Genomic DNA, 21,824 nt, shown 5'->3' on the forward strand with positions numbered 1-21,824 from the left:
AGAGGTGTTGCGGTAATGACAGAATTTTAAAAAAGCAATTTTCAACCTGAACAATTATGAGGAAGATGAAGTTTTACAAGGAACTCATTAGAGCTCACAGTGTTAACTTTTTGTATAAATTGGAATCAAGAGGAATCTTGCTGAGGACCGAGTTATGGCTCGGCAAACTGCTCAGACCTTTCACATCAGTAGCATGGGCACTTGGCTGAGCCATAATTTGTTTTTAGAAGCTATAAATTCGTCATGGTTTTTATATCCGCGCCTATAAGAACTGGAAGAAATGTACTGCTAAAAAAGAGCCTTCAGAGAACGTTATAAATGGTTTAAGAGGATTTCGATAGAGCGCAGTTGTAAAAACTAAACCGGGCATCATGAGTAGAATTTTGTAAAACGTTACGGACCCTCGGTTTCAAAACGTCCCAAAACCAAAATAAACCGGAAAAATCTTCGAAAAACTGACTATGAGACGCTTGGCAGACGGTGGTCAGTGACACTTGATACTCAACTGTCTTGATGTGTCCATCACACTGCTGAATACAAAACAGGAAGAGGGGGAACTCAACAGATTGTGTGTTTGCATTTATTGAGGAGAGACCAAATGCACTTATTATGCTCATGGGACTAGAGACGAGGGGACCTCCTTTCGGCGGATACTTGATGAAAAATAACAAGCATGAATAAAGGGAAAATGAAGGAGAAGAAGGGAGAGGAGAGGGATGCGCAATGAGTTTGTAATGAGGGAAAATAATTGGAAAGAAACTCAAGTAGACAAATATATTTTCAAACTGAACAAGTTTATTTCAAAATGTGCAGAAATTCAGAATTTGACGCCTTCAGAACTAGGGCTTCCATTCGGGCAGGGTAAAATTCGGGGACCCGCTACCCGCCCGGGGGGCGCCCCCGTCCCCCGGTTCACGTTTATGCGTGACCGGGGTCATAAAAGAAAACAATTCCGCGATTGAGAAAATTCATTATGAAGATTTCCACGTATATTTTTCTGGCAAAATTGGAAATGAAACTATTGTTTTTTCACAAAATTGTATAAAGAAATGTAGAAATTATCGTTTTCAAAATTCTGAATTTTTTACGCGTAAATGTCAACGGGGGGCCGCGGGCGGGTGGCGGGGGGCCCGCCCCCGGGCGGGTAATGGCGGGTAAATTGCCCCCCGGATGGAAGCCCTATTCAGAACCCAAACTAACGGATTTCAGTAACTCACTATTTCTGATGAAAAATTCAAAAAATTATATGAAAAAATCAAATTTTTCATCAAGAATGTAAACATTTTTGAGGATTTTTCTGACATTCTCCTAATCCTGTATCATAGTCGAAGATTTGACATTTTCGCAAAAAAAAATTGAAAAATTTGAATTTTGAATTTTGGCGCCAATTATCCGGGCCTTGACAGGTATGAGTTATCCAAACTTGTCAAAAATCGGAACATTTCTTATGCTCGGCTCGATTTCACAGTTTTTTTTACAATCCGTTCAGTTTGGCAGAGAAAAAAGAAACATTTCCAGATTTCTTGGTTTGCAAGTCCAAAAATCTATTTTTTCTAGAAAATTAACATTTATTTGCTAATTGTAAACCTAAAACCCACAATTTACAAATTTAGCCGAGAAACGAGAAAGAGAAAAGAGAGAGAAGATGATTTCGAAGGAGAGAGTGAGAAAAAGCGGAAGGCGACAATGAGTTTGACCCGGATTCCCCTAGACGGAGAGAGAGAATTGAAAGGGAAATTAATCGGTAGATAAGGACGTTGGTTTTTGATATATATATTTATTAGGATATGAGAATTGGATTAGATGAAGAGAAGACACTTTATCTGATGAACTAATTTGAGGTTTTTTGGAATTTGAGAGAGATCTTTAGATTCATGAGGAGTGAGTCCTCCTAGCATGTTAGGAATCGCGTGACGTTCTAAAAGGAGTGAGCTATTTTTGGGAGAAAGAGAGTTCAGAAATCAGATGACTTAGTACGAGATGTTCGAGCATTCATGATGTCTTATAATCTAAGAGTTGATACTTCTGAAAACGAATCTGATATCAGTTGAGGGAAAGATTTTGCCGCCCAGGGTGAACTATTAAAAAAATTTTTCCACTAAATTGACACTACTGCTGAAAATAAAAAGATTTTTCTGAAACAATTGTTTCATACGGGATCGCTCGGTGAAAATTTGGAAATTGGCCCGGCCCGGCCCGTGACAAGTATGAATTTTTATCAGTCAGTTGTGTCACAACTTTCAGTTTTTCAGAATTTATCAATACTGAAACTACAGTCCTCCACATAAATATAGGTTCACCCCCCAAAATGACCCAAAATTGAAAAAATTAACTTTTTCAAAGAATGTGTATACCGCAATAATAAGAAAATAAGAAGCCTATTTTAATGGTAAAAGTTAAAATTCTAGAAGTTTTCAAGTTTTGAGGAATTTCGAAAATTTCCTATTTTTAGGTATTTTCCGTTCCACAAAATTATAGGTTCACTTGATGAAAATCTCAAATTTTTTGAAAAAGGAAACGGGAAACCAGGATTTTTAGAATGGAACCGACTAAATAATACGTCTTACGTAAATTTTTACAAATGTGCCACTTTTGTCTGTTGACGGGATCTTGCTGCGAGCCGAATATCGTTGGTAACTACCGATTTTTCAAAAAACACACACCGAGGTGAAAACCTCTGGGAAAAACATCTGATTTGTCAGGAATGTGATGTCAAACACTTTTTCAGGGTATTTAAAGTTGTTTGGAGTCATTTTAGATTTTCGAAATTCAAAGAATTCAACAATTCTCAAACTTGAGGTTTGAATTGGTAAAATCATCAGAGCTGTTTCTGACATCACAAGGGTCTGGGCTCAAATTGTATGACTTTCCAAACAAAAACAGTTGTCACAAGCATCAAACGCGTCATCCTCGTTCAATTTTCAGTTATCATGAAAAGAAGGGGCCATTAAATCTCAAAATAAACTTCACTTCATTCTTTGGATATCAGTGACTTTGTTGGTAACTGTGTAAAACAGCGATGACATATGCAAACATGATACTTTTATGTTTAAATCATGCATACTACGTTGTCGGTGCAAATTGTGACACTTGTACACTTCTCAAACAATCTCAACCCTCCAGTAACAGATTAGTCAATAAGAGATTGAACAGTCCAGAAAGTCAACTTGTTCAGTTTAAGAATTCAACGGTAATCGGCGTTTCCATGAGTTTAAAACGAATGAAAATAACGTTTTTGATGCTGGTGACAATTATTTTTGTTTGGAAAGTCATAAAATTTGAGCCCAGACCCTTGTGATGTCAGAAACAGCTTTGATGATTTTACCAATTCAAACCTCAAGTTTGAGAATTGTTGAATTCTTTGAATTTCGAAAATCTAAAATGACTCCAAACAACTTTAAATACCCTGAAAAAGTGTTTGACATCACATTCCTGACAAATCAGATGTTTTTCCCAGAGGTTTTCACCTCGGTGTGTGTTTTTTGAAAAATCGGTAGTTACCAACGATATTCGGCTCGCAGCAAGATCCCGTCAACAGACAAAAGTGGCACATTTGTAAAAATTTACGTAAGACGTATTATTTAGTCGGTTCCATTCTAAAAATCCTGGTTTCCCGTTTCCTTTTTCAAAAATTTTGAGATTTTCATCAAGTGAACCTATCATTTTGTGGAACGGAAAATACCTAAAATAGGAAATTTTCGAAATTCCTCAAAACTTGAAAACTTCTAGAATTTTAACTTTTACCATTAAAATAGGCTTCCTATTTTCTTATTATTGCGGTATACACCTTCTTTGAAAAAGTTAATTTTTTCAATTTTGGGTCATTTTGGGGGGTGAACCTATATTTATGTGGAGGACTGTATGTGATTATTCAAGCCTTGTTGGGGGTCCGACCAGGTTTTTGTACACGACGCATACAAATTTCAAATGTAAGGTCTAGACCATGTTATAGCAATTTTTTTCAAAAAATTGAAAAACTCTAGCAGTTTTTGATTAATTCCGCACGGATCGAGCCGAGACGGACCGAAAGAAAGTTGAGCGTATTATCGTTTTTGCAAAAAGTCTAAAAACGCATCAAAGGAGTCTGGCGTTCCTTTAGCGCGATTTGTTTGTTTGAAAACGCGCCCAATGAGCGCCAGTCTCGACATGTTTTGTGATTTTCACTTGAAAATTTGAAATTTTTCAAAATTTTTCAATTAATTTCCAGTTTTTTTGCGGAAAATCGATTAGTGGGCTAAAAATAAAAAAAATTCCAAAATTGCAGTCGCTATCCAGCCTAGATCTCATGAATGTCTTCCATTGGCAGGCTCTCAAAAGGCTAAATTTTCATAAATTTTCAATTTTTAACAGATTTTTAATTTCTCAAAAATGATGATGACTGATACATATTTTTATGAATAATTCGGAGAAACGCCATCTCTTACACACATTTTTAAACGTCGAACAGGAAAATGAGTTTTGAAAAATCATAATTGAACGAATAAAACACTCAAATTTCCATCTCAAAAAACATAAAAACGCTTAAAAAAACAAAATGAACTTGTGTCCCCACACTCAACTCCCTTATAAGAGGATGTATATTTTCTCGTTTTCGCCTCCAGAGAGATAATTCAAAAATAGAGAGTCCCCTAGAGAAAAAAAGAAAAAAGAAGAGAAGAAGTGAAAGGAAAAAAGAAGAAGAAGTGGAAAAACATGAAGAGAAGAAGAAGAAGAAGAAATCGGTCGAGTGACCCAGGAAAAAAGAAATCTTTTGAGATGGACAAATACGGAGAAGTAGGAGAAGAGGTGAATTGAAAAGAGAAGGTTAATGGTCTGGAACTCACAGACATTCGTTTTTTGAAGAACTAGATCAAGTTGAAAGAGTATGTACTCAGGTTTTGAAGGAGAATGATAGAACTACTACTCAAAGAATTGACAAAAAATGAAAGTGGATTTTCTTTTACGACATTCATTTTCCTACATCCTCTGCTCACGGGGCGTCGACAGGGAGTATAAGGTTTCGAGGAAAACATTTTCTTTTAGTTCAGAGTATGGCTCCACCCAAATTGCGAGCCAAAGATCGAAGACCTCCTGAGCTTCACTATGACATTATTTTTTTTTATGAGACTGTGTGATCTGTTCAGGATGACCTAGTCGGGAACAATAAATGAATTGATTAGGACTCTCGATAAGCACTGTTTGTTCAAACATAAATAATTGGAACTTTATTTGTACCTCATTACGCAACTGATCTGATAAGCGTGGCAAGTAATACTAAAAGAAACAGGACGATAAAAAGTAATATATATTGGTAACAAAGTATAGATGATGAGAATGGAATGAATTTCAGTATCATCTAGTCTGACAGAGCTTGCAGAAATTGGAGAATCTGTAAAATCTTTCATACCAACGTTTCATCAAACACCAAGATGCTGATCTCACACGTTTCCATTAAATAATTGAATACATGTTAAGATCCGCCGGCTATAAGTCTGTGGTAAGTATAAAATCAAATTTTAAGCCAAACTGGAATTTTAAAACTTTCAGAAATCCTCACAACTATCTTTTATTTCTTCTTTTTAATACCAACCTGTACTAAATGAGAAGAACTTTTTCACTGCTTCTTGCAGCATAGTCATGAACTGGGTCAATGTTCGAAAATAGAGTATCCTAACGTGTCAAATTGCAGGAAGCCATGTCATTCAAGAATTTCGTACTTTGTATTCAAAAACTCCAAAAATTACAAAGCTACAGAATGTGCAGAAATGCATGTATGGTTTGAACCTGTTTCAATTATTGATGTAACTTTCTGGTTCTTTACTTAATCACCTTAAATTTTCTATGACTCTAGTTCCCAATCATATATTCATCGTACTTCCACAAGGAATTTTTCTCCACTCTCAAAAGTTCATTTTCAAAAACGAACACTTCCAAAATGTCAATCAAATAGAACTTTCCCACACTTTCGAGAACATTATTAATCCGCTAAGAATTCCATTATTTCGCAAAAGAAACCGGTAAACAATCCGTCCTCCTCCTCCACTCTTTTTTCACTCTCAAAGAAAGACCAAAATCTTACTTGCGAGTCATAAAACAAATAATGGAAAGAACGACGGGTAAATTTCGTAAATATTTAGAGGAGGCTGGCATTTCTCTTTCAACAGAATCACTTGATATCAGAAACTTGATTCTGATCTGATCACTCGATTGGAAATTACTCTGATTGATTACTTTGTTAGCGTAGGAGCTTGATTTTTTCATGCTTGTCAACCGGGCCGGCGCGTAACTCGCTTCAAACTGAGTTTTATATGTAGTTGAAAATATACTAAAATGTAGAGCTCAGCGAGTTCTATGACTGTGACCTATTACGGGGCAGGCTAGAATGGTTTTTTGGTTTTTTTGCACTCTACCCCGGCCCGCGGTACATTAACGATTAGCCCTACGGTCCGTAGTAGGTCGCTGACACAGATATCGCTTAGATCCCTTTTCTCATCAACTGATTTCTGCTCCAAATCATCTGATTTCGGATTTTTCTTTGTATCGGTTCTCAATTTTTGCTTCGGAAGAGCCACTGCTCAGCTCATAAAATTCAGTTTGAAGGCCGTGTCTTTCCGATTCAACCCGGTTGATAAATAAGTATGGTAGAAAATGCCATACATTTAAAGTGAGCACTAAAATAACCTAATTATTTCATCTGTAAGTAAACCCAATCACCGTAAAACCTGTAATAGAGCGCACCTGCCTGTTCACAACGGTATATCTCGGTTTCCAAAAGAAATGTCAAAAAGTTGCTAACTGACAAAATATAGTTTGATATTCGTAGAATATTTTTTCAGTTGAAAACATTTTCATAACCTTAAAGACAGCCGAGATATGGTGCTCCAAACTCTTGTTAGTGAGTGCGCCTCTATTACAGTTTTTACGGTAATATAGAGTAGATCTTCATATCTGTATTTGAGAACTTTTTTCGAACGGATCTGAAGAGTTCTAGTCGATTTGCATAGAAAGCATGGAAATGTGGTTTTTTGCATTGAATGGTTGTATGAAGAGAGGAATTTGTATGCTCGTTTATAACTTAATAAGAGGCGATTTTGCAAATAAAGTTAGCAATTTCAGAAATGAAGCGTAACTTTTGATCTACATAACCTGGAAAATATAAGTTGTTATTATCTAAAAGTTTTTGAAACTGTTTCAAAATTCGTTATTTTCAATTGAAGTAGCGCAATCATTCTGGCCGGTACTGTATGTGCTTAACATTACATTTCAGTGACTTTTAAAATTTTGTATATAGATTCAGAATTATACTTACTTTAGGTTTGTGGTTCAAAATTTATTCGTAGACTGTTCTGATCTAGTTAAAACTACCTAACAATGAAATTAAATATGATTTCTGAATATCTTTTTTCTAGCTAAACTTAAATACACCCAATCACTGTGCCCCAATTCAGATAAGTTCGGAATCAATCTCTGTTCCTGCAAAAGCGGCAGTACTGTAACCTTTGAACCTGTCGTTCCCGAATTATCTTTTGGCAGTTAACTCCCCCCTCCCATCACACCGATCCTGATTTTTTGCCGTTTTTCCCCGTTTTTTTCGCCGGCCCACTTATCTATTTGCACAGGTTGAATGTGTGTAAATATACGAAATCCTCACTTGATTTCATTTCCAATTGTTTCCCAAACAATTAACTTTAATTTCACTTTTTTTTCGAAACTCATGAGGTGGTACTATAGCTTGGAATTAATTTTAACTTTAGTCGAATCTGTCGGTGTGTTTGTCGGTGTGTCAGTTTGTCCCGATGTCTCTTGGCTCCCTCCAGAATTTTCCCCCTTGAACTTAGCAGAGATCCATTCTAAACATAGAATATTTCATCACAGCAATCGTATTCTGGTCTCTCTTGTGACCAAAATGTAATCTTTAATTAACAAATGACTAACTAGTGTATACTTTTTATTATTTGTTCGAAGGGGGGGGGACTCACTCTTTTTCTTCTTTCATTCCTCAATTTTCTTCCTCCTTACCACCAGTACTAAACGTATCCATTTCCTATGATCAATTGGTCTTGAGCTACTAGTTTTAGTGGATTATTAGTATTTTTTGTTTGTTTTATAAAGGAATTATTCAGTTGTTGTCCGGGGGAAGTAGGCGTTATTTGTGGAAAAGTATTGGTCAGTTTTGGCTGGAGCTCTGAGAAGAATGTTTTCCCATTCTAGGCATCTGAAATTTGGTTCTGACTGATAGATTCCTACTACGCAACGTTTTTCAAGTCTCTTTCCCAATTCTGAAGGTATCTGATTATCTTCAAACTGTTATTGACGCTCCGGACAGGGGGCCACGTGATTATGTTTACTGTAACTGAAAAGTTCATAAACAGTTTTTTGCAAACTTTGGATTACAATTTTAGGATTAGGCACCGCTCTCGATTTTCATTTTTGTTCCCTTCTAACTAACATAGAAATGAACTCCGTTTCCTTGAAGCGCCGGAGCATAGATTTAAACTCAAAATGTTGAACCTGAAAATATTGAGCATGATACATTAGTCTAGCCACAAAGATTAAATGGACCGCTGTAGTAATTTGCAACAAATTTTAAGTTCTACTCCTAAAACGAAGGATGGTACGCATTTTTTCGTCAGTTCCTTCAAAGCGGTTCTACAGGTCACTTCTCTATAGCCACAAAAAATATGAGCAGGTTTTTATGTTAAGTTTTCTTTTAAGCGGAGCCTATAAATTTAATCAAATTTCGCAAACCAGAAAAAGAGCTCAAAAGTATATAAAGTTTTGCTTTTTTCAGTAGAAAATGCCCAACTTTGAGAGTGTATCATTGTAAAACTAACTTCCAAAAAAATAACGCTTTATGGGATCGTACAGATCAAGGGTAGAACTTCATTTTTGTAGTTGATAACTTCTTTGTACGGGCACATCCTTAAAAAGGTTCTGTAGTGCGGCTGGAGGTTAAGTTATCATTTATTGGAAGATAAAATTAGATGCTCACCTCTGGGCTTTTATACCAAGCATAGAGGCGGAGCTTACAAACAATAGAAAAGAAGATAGATGATGATTCAACCAGACGGTGAACCATCAAAGAGCGGAAAGATAAAAGGGTCAAGACAAAGAAATTGTAACTATGACTCTTTCATCAAGCAAAAAGATACAATTCTGTAGGAAGTACGAGCACATCCTAACAAGTTACAAATCGAAAAAGTAATTTCTCCCTCAAATCGATCAATTTCAGTGCAAATTAGTGCGATTTTTGAGCTGTCGTCTTAAAATGATCATAACTCTATAGGGAGTGTCCGTACAAAAAAGTTATCAACTACAAAAATAGAGCTCTACTTTTGATCTAAAAGATCCATTAGCATTGCACTTAATGGGACAATCGGTATTACCATGACACAATCTCAAAGTTGGACTTTTTCAACTGAAAAAACCAAAAATATACTTTTGAGCGGTACTGTATGACCATACTTCTTATCCGGGCCAATCCGGGCCGTGTGTTGGTTAATAGCTCAAAAGATTTTGATTGAATCTGCATCAGACAAAATCAAAACAAACTTTGTCTAAAATTCACAGAGGCCCTGGGCTGGTCCAGGGCTGACAGCAGTTCAATTACCAATATTTTGAGCTATTAACAAAACGTTTTCTATTCCTCAGAGTTCATTGCTTCAAATCAAAAAGTTCAACTTACCTCCACAGACCTTGTTCACTAATCCGACTATGCCCTCTCTGAATCACAAACCACTTTTTTGGACCCCTTTTCTCCTCTGAATCATCAGAAAGCTTGAGTAAACATGACTTGGGTTACCTCCCTCTCTTGACGACGTTGTCCAGTTTTTTCGTATATTTTTCTATTTTTATTCTCTTTTTATTTTTATTTTCAGCTCACCATGTCGTTTTGCACATTTCTCGCAAGAATCTTCATATTCTTTCTGAATTTGGCACAAACGGTATATAATAATGCATGTTTACTTTTACATAAATGTTAGAGTTGTTTCAGCTTGTCGGATTGACTGTTATTGCACTGACATTATGGATTCGATTCGACAAAAGTTTCGAGTCGGAAATCCGGACAAACATTCTGAGAGACACTGATCCGGAGCCATTGGCCGGAGTCAAGTCGGATATTAGAACAGGGGTTAGTACATAAAATAGAAAAGGATTCCTGTAATTGAGGTGTTCAGATTATTGTGGCGTTTTGGATAATTATTGGATTTTCCATTGCTAATGTTATAATCGGATTTGTTGGAGTTATTGGAGCAGTCATTAGGAGCAAATATCTTTTGGTAAGTGAAAGCATTTCCGGACAGAGGGTTCTGGAAATTAGAGTGAATTACAAAAGTATGTAACTGAAATACATGAAATGTATGTATGAGCTACAAAATCTTGCGCTCAATTGAGAAAATATTAGTATTGCAACCACGCTCTATGGGAATCCTACCAGATTTCGTTAAATTTTTGATAAAGCGTAGTTGTCACTTTAAAAATAACCGTAAGAATATTTAGCAAGAATGTTGATAAATGATTCTCAATAGAGAGCAGTTGTAGTGAAACAGTAGCTGTCAGTAAGAGAGGGTGTTACGGTATCTCTGATTGTCTCACAAAGTAAATTAAGTATTAACCGTACAGAACAAAGGTAAAGCTTCATCTTTGTAGTTGACAACATTTTTGTACGGACACTGCCTAGAGAGTTATGGTCATTTTAAGACGACAGCTCAGAAATAGCGCTATTTTGCACTGAAATTGGTCCATTTGAGGGAGAAATTACTTTGGCGACACGTAGCTTATTAGGGAGTGCTCGTACAAAAAAGTTGTCAACTACAAAAACAAAGCTCTACCTTTGTTCTGTATAGTTCATACAAAATTTACATTGTGGGACAATCATTGATACCGTAATACCTTTTCAAAGTTGGTCATTTTCAACTGAAAACAGCCAACGTTGATAAACTTTTGATCGGTACTGTAGTTGGTTCAAAAACACCAAGCAAAAATAATTTTGACTCATTTTGTGGAGTCAGAAAAAACCTTGACTTACTCGAGTTTCAGACAATTTCAGAATATTAACAGTCCTACTTTTTTTTTAAATCCCCTATTCTGAAATAGTGACAAAAGGTTTTCACCTCTATGCTAAAAATTGGAAACTATCGATTTTCCCAATTGTCAACTCTCTTTGCTATTTCCAGGCCCCATATTTCCTCTCAATGGTAGTCCTATTCCTTCTGGAAATCGCTGTTGGAATCACCGCATTGGTCAAGAGAAAGTCAGTGAGAAGAACTGTGAAGGAATATGTCTTTGATTCATTCAACATGAACTCCCAACCAGATGTCTCTGCATTTACTTTCCGGGTATTAAGAAACAGTCTTACTAGAAAAATGAATAATATTTTAATATCTACAGTACAACTGCTGTGGAGCTGACAATCTCCCGAACGTCGAGTGCTTCGCTGGTCAGCCCACTTGCTCTTCTGCAGTCTGGGATCGTTTGGATTTCACAATGATGATTTTTGGAATTGTTATGCTTATTATTGTTGTTTTACAAGCACTTACTGCATTGATTACTGTTCCAATTATTGTGGAAAGGAAGAGAGAAGTTTCTTATCAATGATTTTCAGATTCCTTTTTGTTTGGTTTCTGGAAATTGTAACTTGAAAAGGAAAAAAGTCTCGGGTATTCTGTCACAATCCTTCCATTCTTTTTTTGTTTTCTTTTCTGTAAATAAACTGATTTTTCATTTCATTAAAGGAGGACTGAAGTTATATTTAGTTTATTGCAGATTCCGATATTTCAGAAAATTCTAAGGAACTTTTATCACTGACGCATATGCTCACTCTAAACGCCTTAGCACGGCACACTTCTTACAACCGCGCTCTACCGAAACCGAAGAAAAGAGTGTGCGAAATTGAGAGACTCAGAAAAAAGAGACATTTCTAAAAAGGATTTCGGTGGAGCGCAGTTGTAAGAACTGTTCCGAGCTAATACTGAAAAAGAGCCTAGGTGGAAGATTTTTTCGTGTAGTCCTCTCGGACATTTTTGCTGAATTCCTCGTGTCCTCACTTTTATCCAACAAATTTTTGTATTTTTTTCTAATTTTTTCTCTTTTTCTCGATACGCAACAATCTTGTCCGAGAGGACTACACGGCCAAACCACGCCCCTCGAACGACTACAGTAACCCAGATAACGAGGAAGCTGAAATTTACGCTCATCCGGTCCTAGTTTATGAATTTTCAAACAAAAAGACTGTTTTCAATCTTTTCTTTTTCAGAATTTCGGATCAGTTTTCGGATCAGTTCAAGAATTTGTGGAGGAATAAATTGTGAGTTTACAACATTTTTAGGAGATGGATTACTTCTTAATATCGTAGTTTAACTTCTAAAACAGGTTCAAATATCCTAGTGTCCATTTCTCACTTCTTTGTACTCTAACTCTTTTCTCATTCCAGGAACGCGAACGAGCCTCTACATCGTCAGCAAGACTCCACCGACTCTCTGAAGAATCGACACCTCCGAAGTATACTGTTGGAGCTATGATGGGTGTGTGCTCACTAAAACCAATCGTCTGTCAACATCCTGATCAATTCACCGTCTCACCAGAACCGGCGAAAGGCTTTCTATACGTCGTTGAGGGAGACGGAACAATTCGAAACCTCTGCTGGTACAACTTTGAAACAGGAGAAGATGAACATGTCATCGACGTGGCTCCTGGTTATGCTACCTTCCAACGCGTCCGGGAATGCACAGACGGATTCGTTTTCATTGTCAAGTTTGCTGATGATAGAAAGCACGATCCATCGGATGGCGTTTATCTGTATTGGCTTCAAGAGGATATCGAAGACAAGGATACAATCGCCGATAGATTCAACTCAGCTATGAACAATCCTTTCAATCAAGAGGTCAGTTTTTTTGTCTCGGGGTATTCGGGTTGGGCAAGGACACGGCAAGGTGCTCTTATCTCAGTAAAAGCTGGTTCACTGAAAATGGCAAATTTCGAGAAAGAGTCACGGCGTCACGTATTGGTGCCAAAGTTTGTAGAGCAACTTCTTTATACGAGCTTTCCCTGGGGAGTTTTAATACTTCTCCCTGGATCTTTCCCATTTAGATTCACTATGGGAAATTGACTGTAACTTTCAAGGGAGTACTCGTAGAGAAAAGTTATCAACTACAAAAATGAAGCTGTATGTTTGATCTACATTTTTAATAAAAGTTTGGAGTCATTGGAGTATCGGGGAAACTGTGCTTTGTAGATCAAAAGTAAAAGTTTATTTTTGTAGTTAACAACATTCTGTATGGGTACTCCCTAGATAATGAAAATTGCTCGAAAATTTCAATATTTTGCACGGTAAGCGAGTCATTTCAAGTTGTAACTCTCAAAAAGGGCCAGTACTCAAAAGCTAAAAGTCAGTACTCACTCAAAAGCTAAAAAGCTAAACTGAACTTCGTACATGTATTCAACACAACCCAACTTTCCATTTCAGGCAGGTTACGTCGCGGATCGACCACGTCAACCGATCGTCGAGACTCCAGCTTCGTCGATTGTCGAGCCCTCAGCAGCACCGACCGTCGTGACAACAGCAGCGTCGATTATCTACTTCTGGATATCAGCAGCAGTCGTCGCCGGGGTCGGAAGACAAGCGGCTATCATCAATCATATCCTGGCAAATGCTGGTGTCGCGGATCGGCCACCTCAGCCGCTTGACGAGCCCTCAACAGCACCGATCGTCGATGTCCCAGCAGGACCGGTTGAGAATGTCAGAGATGAGGAGGAGGAGGAGGAGGAGGAGGAGCCACAGGAAAACGGTGAAACCGTTGGCGAGAGCAGCCAGTCCGGGAGGAAAAAGAGGTCACAGTCCAGATGAGCCTACTACTAAACGCAATCGTCGAAACGATTAGGAGTGATTTCAATATGTGTTTTATTTTGTCAAGTGTTCCAAGAATCAATTGTTTTCAATTATTTTCAATTTGACCTCCTGAACCTCACCTATTTTTTGAAGTAAACTGTCAAATTTAAATGGAATGTTTATTGATTGATTGCAGGGCTACGCTTAAAGCAATTACAGATATTATTCTTAGCAGAAACAAAAGATTTCTTGATTCTCTTCCATCTTTTCTCAAAGAACTCTGCGATATCCTCTGGATAGCATGTGATGACTCCTGGAAAGTACTGTTCTTCCAGACTCGAAATGACTCTTTCTTTCTTCCGAAGCATCTTCATGAACCCATCGAACTCGTCCAGATGATATGTCTCCAGTTCGTCTTCCACATCGTGTGGATGTCTCCAAGTGAGATCCCGTCGGAATCCTTTCAAACTTTTGCAACGGGAGACGTAGAGACACTTTCTCAGCTTCTTCTCGTGCTCTTCTTGGTACTGAAATGATTTGAGTTTTAAGAGGGAATGGGTGGAGAGTGTACATGTGACTATTCAGGTTACGGTAGGGGTTAGTATTGGGCCAATTTCCAATGTTTCAGAGAGGTTTTCATGAAATTTTCTTGTGACAAAATTAGGATGAGAAAAAGAAAAAATTTCTCAACTGGATTGAAGCGCAGTTGCTCAGCCTTTCAAACTTTTGCTGAAGGTTTGCAACTTCGCTCCACCGAGCTCGAAAAAATAACACGGAAAAATGAGAAACTTACAGTTTTACAAGTGAAGTTCGGTAGAGCGCATTTTCTCAAACTTAAGCTAAAAAAACACTGAAATTCCCGAAAATCCGTCAAAAAAACTCTTAAAAGCAACACCAAATTTTATTGTGATTCACATATTTATATATCACAAACTACGCATTCTCTTTACTGTGTCAGTAGTAAAAATCACTATTTACAAAATCAATTAACAAGAATTACATGAATCAAAGATTAACAAAAACCCGTATGCAATATGAATTGAACAAATCAGTATGAGGGGGGAACTGGGATGGGGGGTGGGCATATGTCAAAGGAACTGTGAGAAGTGGGGGGAGTAAAGCTATAGTACATACCATATTTTCAAAAAAAAATTGGATTTCATAAAATTTCAGCAAAATCACATGTATGCATGATTATGGTGGAATCCGTTGGGTTCTCCCTTCGGGATATACGGTGGGAGGGGTTCGGGAGATAAGCCATCGGATCGTTTCGGTCGGCGGCCGAGGAGTGAGTCGAATAGTCCCAGCTGCAAATAATGTGGCCTAGAAATCCCAATTTCGGCCACCAAACTCACCGAAAACGCTAAAAACAAGAAACCGAGCAGCAGGACAATTGCTCCAATAATCATCATAATATTACATGAAGTGTAGGCAATCGATTCAGTCTCATACAGTTGTGATCGAATTGTTTCCAGAGAATCATCGTCGATTTCAGATGTCTCGTGGAGAATGATGACGGGGATCAGTGCGGATTTCATCTTTTTCAAATTCACACTGAAATGAATAAGGGGATTAGAAGGGGATGACATTTTGGAATGTTATCTGCCTCTGTCTGTGTGTCGCGATTTCTGGATGTCCTCAGAGCGGGATTTTTATGAGAATTTGATGAAATAATGTCTGTCTGTGAGTCCTGATGTCCGAGCTTCTGGAAATCTAAATCTTCAACTGTCGGGGAGGCGCGCCAAAAACAAAAATTTCAGATTCTCAAATTTGGATTTTTCATGATAAAATTCTATTCCGAATTCTGAATCTTGATGTAGAATTCAGAATTCTGGGATTATGAATCCCACGTCAAAATGTTGAAGTATGAATTTTTTTCCTGAATCTGTTTCTAATATCAGAATTCTAAATCCTAAATTTCTGTCTGTATGTACGCGTTTCCAGATGTCTACAGAACTAGATTTTCATGAACATTTCAGATATTTTGTCTTGGATTCTGAACATGAGTTTATTGATTTTATTATTTGTCTGTGTGTCTGGATGTCCAGATGTCTGAGTTTTTGGGGAATCTGAATCTACATCAAAGCACCGGATGTTCAAGATTTCAGATTTTGAAATTCGACTTTTTGAGATTCAAATTTCTACATTAACAGTTCAGGATACTTATTCTGAACTTAAGAGTTATGATTTTAAAGCTACTAACTCTGATTCCACAATTCGAAACTCTGAATCTCATATCAGGATTTTGAAGTACGAAACCCCTGAATCCGTTTCAAACGTCAAAATTCTGATAGTCAGAAGTTCAGATTCCCGACTTCTGAATCCTTTATCTAGGCTTCTGAATCTCCAACCCTAAAATCTCATTGTTGACATCGAAATTCTGAATCCTAAAGCTCGAAAAGTCAAATTTGTCTAAATCGCACAACTACATTCTGAATCCTTTATCTAAGATTATGAATCTCCACCCCTGAATTCTAATGGTTGACTTCAGAATCCATTTTCCACCTCTAAATTTTGTCTGTCTGTCTGTCTGTTTGTCCCAACTCACGGGAACGTCAAATTCTTGCCCTTCCACATTTCAATGTTCACTTGAGAGACACGACGAGCGTAGAGCACCGCGCCGACTCGCTGAAAATTAAAAAAGTTTCTAGACTATCCTTTTTTTCAGTGCTTACCGGCTCAATATCAACCACAATCGAGTCTCGAATATCGTCAGTTCCATTCAATCCTTTCACTGATTCCCTCACTTCCGATGGTGCGTACAAGAAGTTTGGCAAGGAAATAGTAATCGGAGGCTGACTTTTTTGACATTTCGAGATTTCCAGAAGACCCTTGGGAAGGCATCCAACAGAATCGTTTTGTGATGAGAAGAATTGTTTGTCAGATGGGTTACAGTAACCCTCATTTCCAGGATACGTCACGTCGAAGACTTCTGGCGGGACGACGTAACGATAGGCCTTGAGACTTTCGACTTCTTCCTTTCGACTTCGATATTCGACTTCTTCCTGGAAAATAAATGAGAAATTGTGTCTGTGTGTCCGGATGTCCGTGTTTCTACTAGAACACTAGAGATGGACAGAAAAAATGAAAAAAACCTTTTTTTTTTTTGAATTTTTTCAATTTTTGATCGAAAATGTGACTATTTTAGTTGATTTCTGAGAATTTGTTCTAATTCTGAATGATAGTTGAAACTTTGACTTTTTCGCGAAAAAATTTGAATTTTGAACTTTGGCGCCAATTTCCCGGGCCGGGCCTTGACAACTATGGAAAAACGAAAATTTTCAGCTTGAAAAACGGTCCAAATTCCATAATGGTCAGGGGTGGCCGACCTTTTACAGTTTGGCTTTCTAGGCCAACGGTGACGAGATTTGGCCTAGAAACCCAAAATGAAACATTCGAATTTTTAGTGTTTTCGGACTGAAAATCCGTGTTTTTCACAAATTTTTTTGTCTACAATTTTCCACAAGTTCTGAATAATCTGGTGCGCCTTCGCCGCGTTTTCCACACAATTTTTACCTTGAATTCCAACCAAATCGATCGACACAACTCGGCGACGTACACATACAACTTTTCGTTTTTCGACAAAAACGGATGGAAAAGTGATCCGTCGGTGCCTCGAATCTTGAGTGACTCTTCAGTACTCCACCATGTCTCGTCTAACAACGGCTCCTCGTCATACTTCAGAATTTTTCCCAAATTCGTCGGATCACGGGTTCCATCGTCGATTTCGTACATTTTACTGGCAGTATTATTGGCTTCAAAGAATAGGCCGATTCGTTCGGGTACGTCGAGAATAGCTTCACACACGAAATTCATGAATGGAATTTCGCAAACTTTGTCGAGAAATGGATCCTTGTATCCCTCGAAAAGGAGCTCTTCGACTTCCACTTCGAGGAATGCCGTCTGAGAGAGGAGAGTCGTTGCGGCTGCTTTCATTCCCTCGGTGGAGGCGGCTTCAACGAATTTCTGGAAAATGATGGAAACTTTTTTTTGTTTTAATGGGTTCCAGTATGTCCGGATGTCCGAACTTCTTCATCTTCAGAGCGCCGGGTACTCAAGATTTCAGATTCACGGATTGGGCTGTTTAAGGTTCAAATTCTACGTACTAAACACCGAATTCCAACTTTCAGAATCCAGAATCTGAGCTTCTCAATCCCACGTCAAAATTTCGAAATATTAATAATTCTGAATCTTCTACAGGCATCCAACTTTCAAAAATTTGAAAATTTGAAAGAAGTTTCAAATCCCGAAAGTCTATCTGTACATCCGGGTTTCTGGATGTCTACATAATTGGATTTTTGTGGTTTATGGACTTAAATTTGATCAAGTTTAATCTGTATGTCTGTCCGAATGTCTGGATGCCAAATTTTTATCAAATCGCCGGATTTTCAAGATTTCTAATTCTCGAATTCAGCTGTTTGAGGTTGAAATTCTCTGGGAATCCCCGATCCAAAAATTGAGAGTCCTTGATTCCGGTCTTCTGAATCTCGTCATCAAAGCGTTGAATAAAAGGTTCTGGATCCTTAAATCTGCTTCAGATTCCAAAATGTTAAGTTTAGAAGGCCGAATTCGAGAATTCTGAATTTTCACTTTTTTAAATTGATTAATCTAGAAAAAAAAACACAAAACCCTGAAAAATTCTGGCGTTTTTCGAATCTCTCTCTGTCTTTCTGTTCGTCCTGATGTCCTCTCCTTCCCACTTACCTGATAAATCATATTTGGCACCCATATCCGATTCCCTAGAATACACGTCTGACACGACTCCTGCTCATTGAAGAAATACGACAAGAATCTCTGATATTTCACGGTTCCATTCTCCGCCGACACGACACGATTCTCCAATTTCTTATCGAAAACGTACGGTCCGGAGCCAGAAACTTCCGGAATCGCTCCATTCATAAACTCATCGGGGTTTTTCATCGAGTAGACGAACAGGTTGAATCGTATCCTGTAGTCTGGAACTGTCCATTTCTTCCATAGGATTGATCCATTGATGAGGCGGGAATTCTGGAAAAGAGGAGGATGAGAATTGGGTGGGGAGAAACTTTGGAAGCTTGTTCTATTTTTGACTGAAAATGTTCGAATTCTCAATCTAAAATCAGGGAAAAGATAGAGAAATTTTAAAGTTAGCCTAGAAATCAAAAACTGGAATTCTCGTCCTTCCATCTACCCATTTGATTTTGCCTGAATTCAAAATCCGCCCACTTTTGAAATTTGCGGTATTTTGCAATGACAGCGCACGATTATGATTTTGCATTAGCAGTGCAGATAGTACAGGTCACAACCGGCGGATGGGCAGAGTCCGAGGAGTGAGACGCCCGTGTTGGATTCACCCGGTTTGGCACCGTAGTAGTAGGCGAGCCAGGCACAAGCCAAGGCCATTGTGATTGAGATACAGTCGTTGCGGTTGTCCAAAGAGAGCACTTTGATGGATGAGTTGGATTTGTATCTGGAATTATCAATTAGTGTGGGAGAGGAAGAAGTATGCTCTACTGATGGACTGTGAATGTAGAGGCTGTCGCGCTTTTAACGCGTCATTTTTTTAAATTTAAATTTAAAAATTCGGATGATTGAAAGTGTGAATTGTCCACGAGAACTTCACAGAGACATTGCGATTAGAGCGAACATACTTCTGACAGACGAAGAAGAGAGTGAGCTTCACGGCGATCGTCGATCCCATAATTCCAATCGTTGGCCAGCTCACGTTCATCTCGTCTTTTTGGCCATCGGCTGCTGGAAAAATTGAGATTTTCAGGCGGTTTTTAGATGCCTGGATGGTTTAAGTTTGATTTTCCGGAAATTTTAGATCGAAAAATCGAGGAAAAAGTTGATTTTTTAATAATATTTCAAAGGAATTTCGTCTTTTTAACAAAAATTTTGTGAAAAATTCGAGTTTTCGTGCAAAAATAGGCTGAAAATCAGGATTTTCGAAAGTAAATCTCTATTTTCGTATTGCAGAAGCTATTTTTCGGCTCATAGCGTGAAAATATATTTCTTATTAGCCGAACATTTTTATAACAATTGCGCTCCACTGCAAATGAGAGAGTATCTGCGAGAGACGCAGAGTTTTTTTTCGCGCCAACACAAATTCTCAGTTTTTGACCCATTTTCGCTATTTTCCAGAAGTTTTTTGTAAATTTTTATGAAAAACAGCAAAAATAGGTCAAAAACTGTGAAAATCTGTGTCGGCGCGAGAAAAACTCTGCGTCTCTCGCCGGTACTCTCTCGTTTGCGGTGGGGCGCGGTTGTAAGAGGGGGTGGGCTCCTGATAACTTTTTAAAACTAAAAATAAGGGAAAAACCACATGAAAATAGTGTTTTAGTTCCAGAAAACTGAATTTTCACCTATATTTGATAAATTTTTTGGTTTTTCCTATCAAAAATTCTCTGATTTCCTTATGTCTGTCTATCCGGATGTCCACAGAACCTACCAGCATCATGAATCCGTGTAACCGATGAGATGATCAATTGAACACTAGCCATTCCCATAATAACACTGATCAAAATCAATGAAAGTGGCTCAACACGAGTCCTTCCACGTGGATATTGATACGGATCACGTTTCCGAATCATTCTGGAACTAATCGATAACACGGCTCCAGATGTCAAATCAACGACGGAATCCACCATAGAAGAGATGATAGACATGGATCCGGAGAGATAAGAGGCCACAATCTTGGCAATCATCAAAACTAAATTCACGAAAAGAGTGATATTCGCAAGACGGGCGGCCGCTTTTGCCAGTTTCAACTCCTCGTTCTGAGCGTCTTCGTGACGAAGAAGCAGAGAATCTTTCGATGATTTCATGGAGATTGTGGAGGCTCTCCGTAACGCTTCTTGTTGATTCTCGACGTCAGATTCTGCTGATGAATCACCGGAAACGGCCGTGGAACTACGAAGACGTATACGTGTCCGCCGTGTCGCTTCTATCTGTTCGCTGTCTTGTTTGTAGTGATCCAGTATTTCGTTTTGGTTTTTGTAGTACGCTTCCAACTCCTTTTTCGCACATTGAGCCTGAAATTTGAAGATTTTTTGTCCAAAATTTTTGGATGCAAAAATAATTAAAATTTTGGGCATTTTTTGGACAAAATTAGGTAAATATACAGAAATCGTGAGCTTTAAACCAGTGTTACCGTGTTTCTTGATAAAAATTTTTTTTTAAAATGTTTTTTGAAAAAAGCAAAATTTCGGAGAGAAATTTACAGAATAGAAGCATTTCGGCCCAAATATTCATTTTTCTCATTAAAAAATAATAATTCTAACATTTTTCACGAGTCTCTCCTCTTCCGAAGTCGTAGTGGTAGTGGTGTTCGAGCTGCTTGCACTGAAATTTTTAAAAATTCATTCCGCAGTCAAAATTCAAATTCTCTCACCTTGCATCGGGATTCGGATCCTCTAACCGCCCGGAATCCGACATTCTCGGAATCCGATAGACGCCTGAATGAAGAAATATTGAGGAGAAGCGAAAGAACATCTCGAATGAAATGAGAGGGATTTGAATGAGAGTGAGACGAGAGAGGGGGCGGAGCTTGGAGGCTACCAGACAGAAGTTGGTTAGAACCCGCCCATTTTGATTGATTTTCTGGGTCGAAAGTCTATTTTTAGGTTTTAAAATGTGAAAAATGACAAGAAACGTTGAATATTTGCAATTGGACAGACAAAATTGAGTTTTTGAGAATCAGTACGGAAAAATCGGCAAAGATGAAGATTCTGGTCAGGTTTCGTCTGAAAATTTGGAAGAATTGAAGTTTTTACATCTGAAAACCTTGAAATATACTCGAAACAAAGTGTAAAACACACAAAACTTGTTTGTGACATGCGCGAGCCCACCCCGGTGATTTATAGCGGTTTTCACACATTACATTTACAGCCCTTTGTCGGTTTGATGTATCGGATTACTTTTATTAAAGAAAAAATGAGAAAATAGGTGTAAAAACACTGGAAATTGGAGAAGAAAAAAATGAAACAATTATTAAAATTTAAAGGCGCACGCAACTTAAAGGAACATGCTACACGGT

The 21,824-nt window shown here is 38.0% G+C and overlaps 3 protein-coding genes across 3 annotated transcripts; 1 reads left to right on the forward strand and 2 right to left on the reverse strand.

Moving 5' to 3' along the window:
* Positions 1 to 9,863: 9,863 nt before the first annotated feature.
* GCK72_008765 (uncharacterized protein) lies at positions 9,864 to 14,252 on the forward strand (the record flags this gene model as incomplete). The annotated part of the gene is made up of 8 exons (XM_053727030.1): positions 9,864 to 9,923; positions 9,974 to 10,111; positions 10,158 to 10,259; positions 11,157 to 11,318; positions 11,371 to 11,544; positions 12,413 to 12,862; positions 13,445 to 13,766; positions 14,203 to 14,252. 8 exons carry the CDS (start codon positions 9,864 to 9,866, stop codon positions 14,250 to 14,252), a joined length of 1,458 nt encoding a protein of 485 aa, XP_053586607.1.
* On the reverse strand, positions 13,987 to 18,727 carry GCK72_008766 (uncharacterized protein; the record flags this gene model as incomplete). The annotated part of the gene is made up of 6 exons (XM_053727031.1): positions 13,987 to 14,334; positions 15,163 to 15,361; positions 16,356 to 16,435; positions 16,483 to 16,812; positions 17,324 to 17,773; positions 18,512 to 18,727. 6 exons carry the CDS (start codon positions 18,725 to 18,727, stop codon positions 13,987 to 13,989), a joined length of 1,623 nt encoding a protein of 540 aa, XP_053586608.1.
* Positions 18,728 to 19,063: 336 nt separating this feature from the next.
* GCK72_008767 (uncharacterized protein) lies at positions 19,064 to 21,223 on the reverse strand (the record flags this gene model as incomplete). The annotated part of the gene is made up of 5 exons (XM_053727032.1): positions 19,064 to 19,256; positions 19,438 to 19,540; positions 20,238 to 20,820; positions 21,070 to 21,130; positions 21,180 to 21,223. The coding sequence occupies 5 exons, from the start codon at positions 21,221 to 21,223 to the stop codon at positions 19,064 to 19,066; spliced, it is 984 nt and encodes a 327-aa protein (XP_053586609.1).
* Between the last annotated feature and the right edge of the window lie 601 nt (positions 21,224 to 21,824).

The sequence above is a fragment of the Caenorhabditis remanei genome, chromosome III (assembly GCF_010183535.1).
Source record: "Caenorhabditis remanei strain PX506 chromosome III, whole genome shotgun sequence".
NCBI classification, from domain to species: Eukaryota; Metazoa; Nematoda; class Chromadorea; order Rhabditida; family Rhabditidae; genus Caenorhabditis; species Caenorhabditis remanei.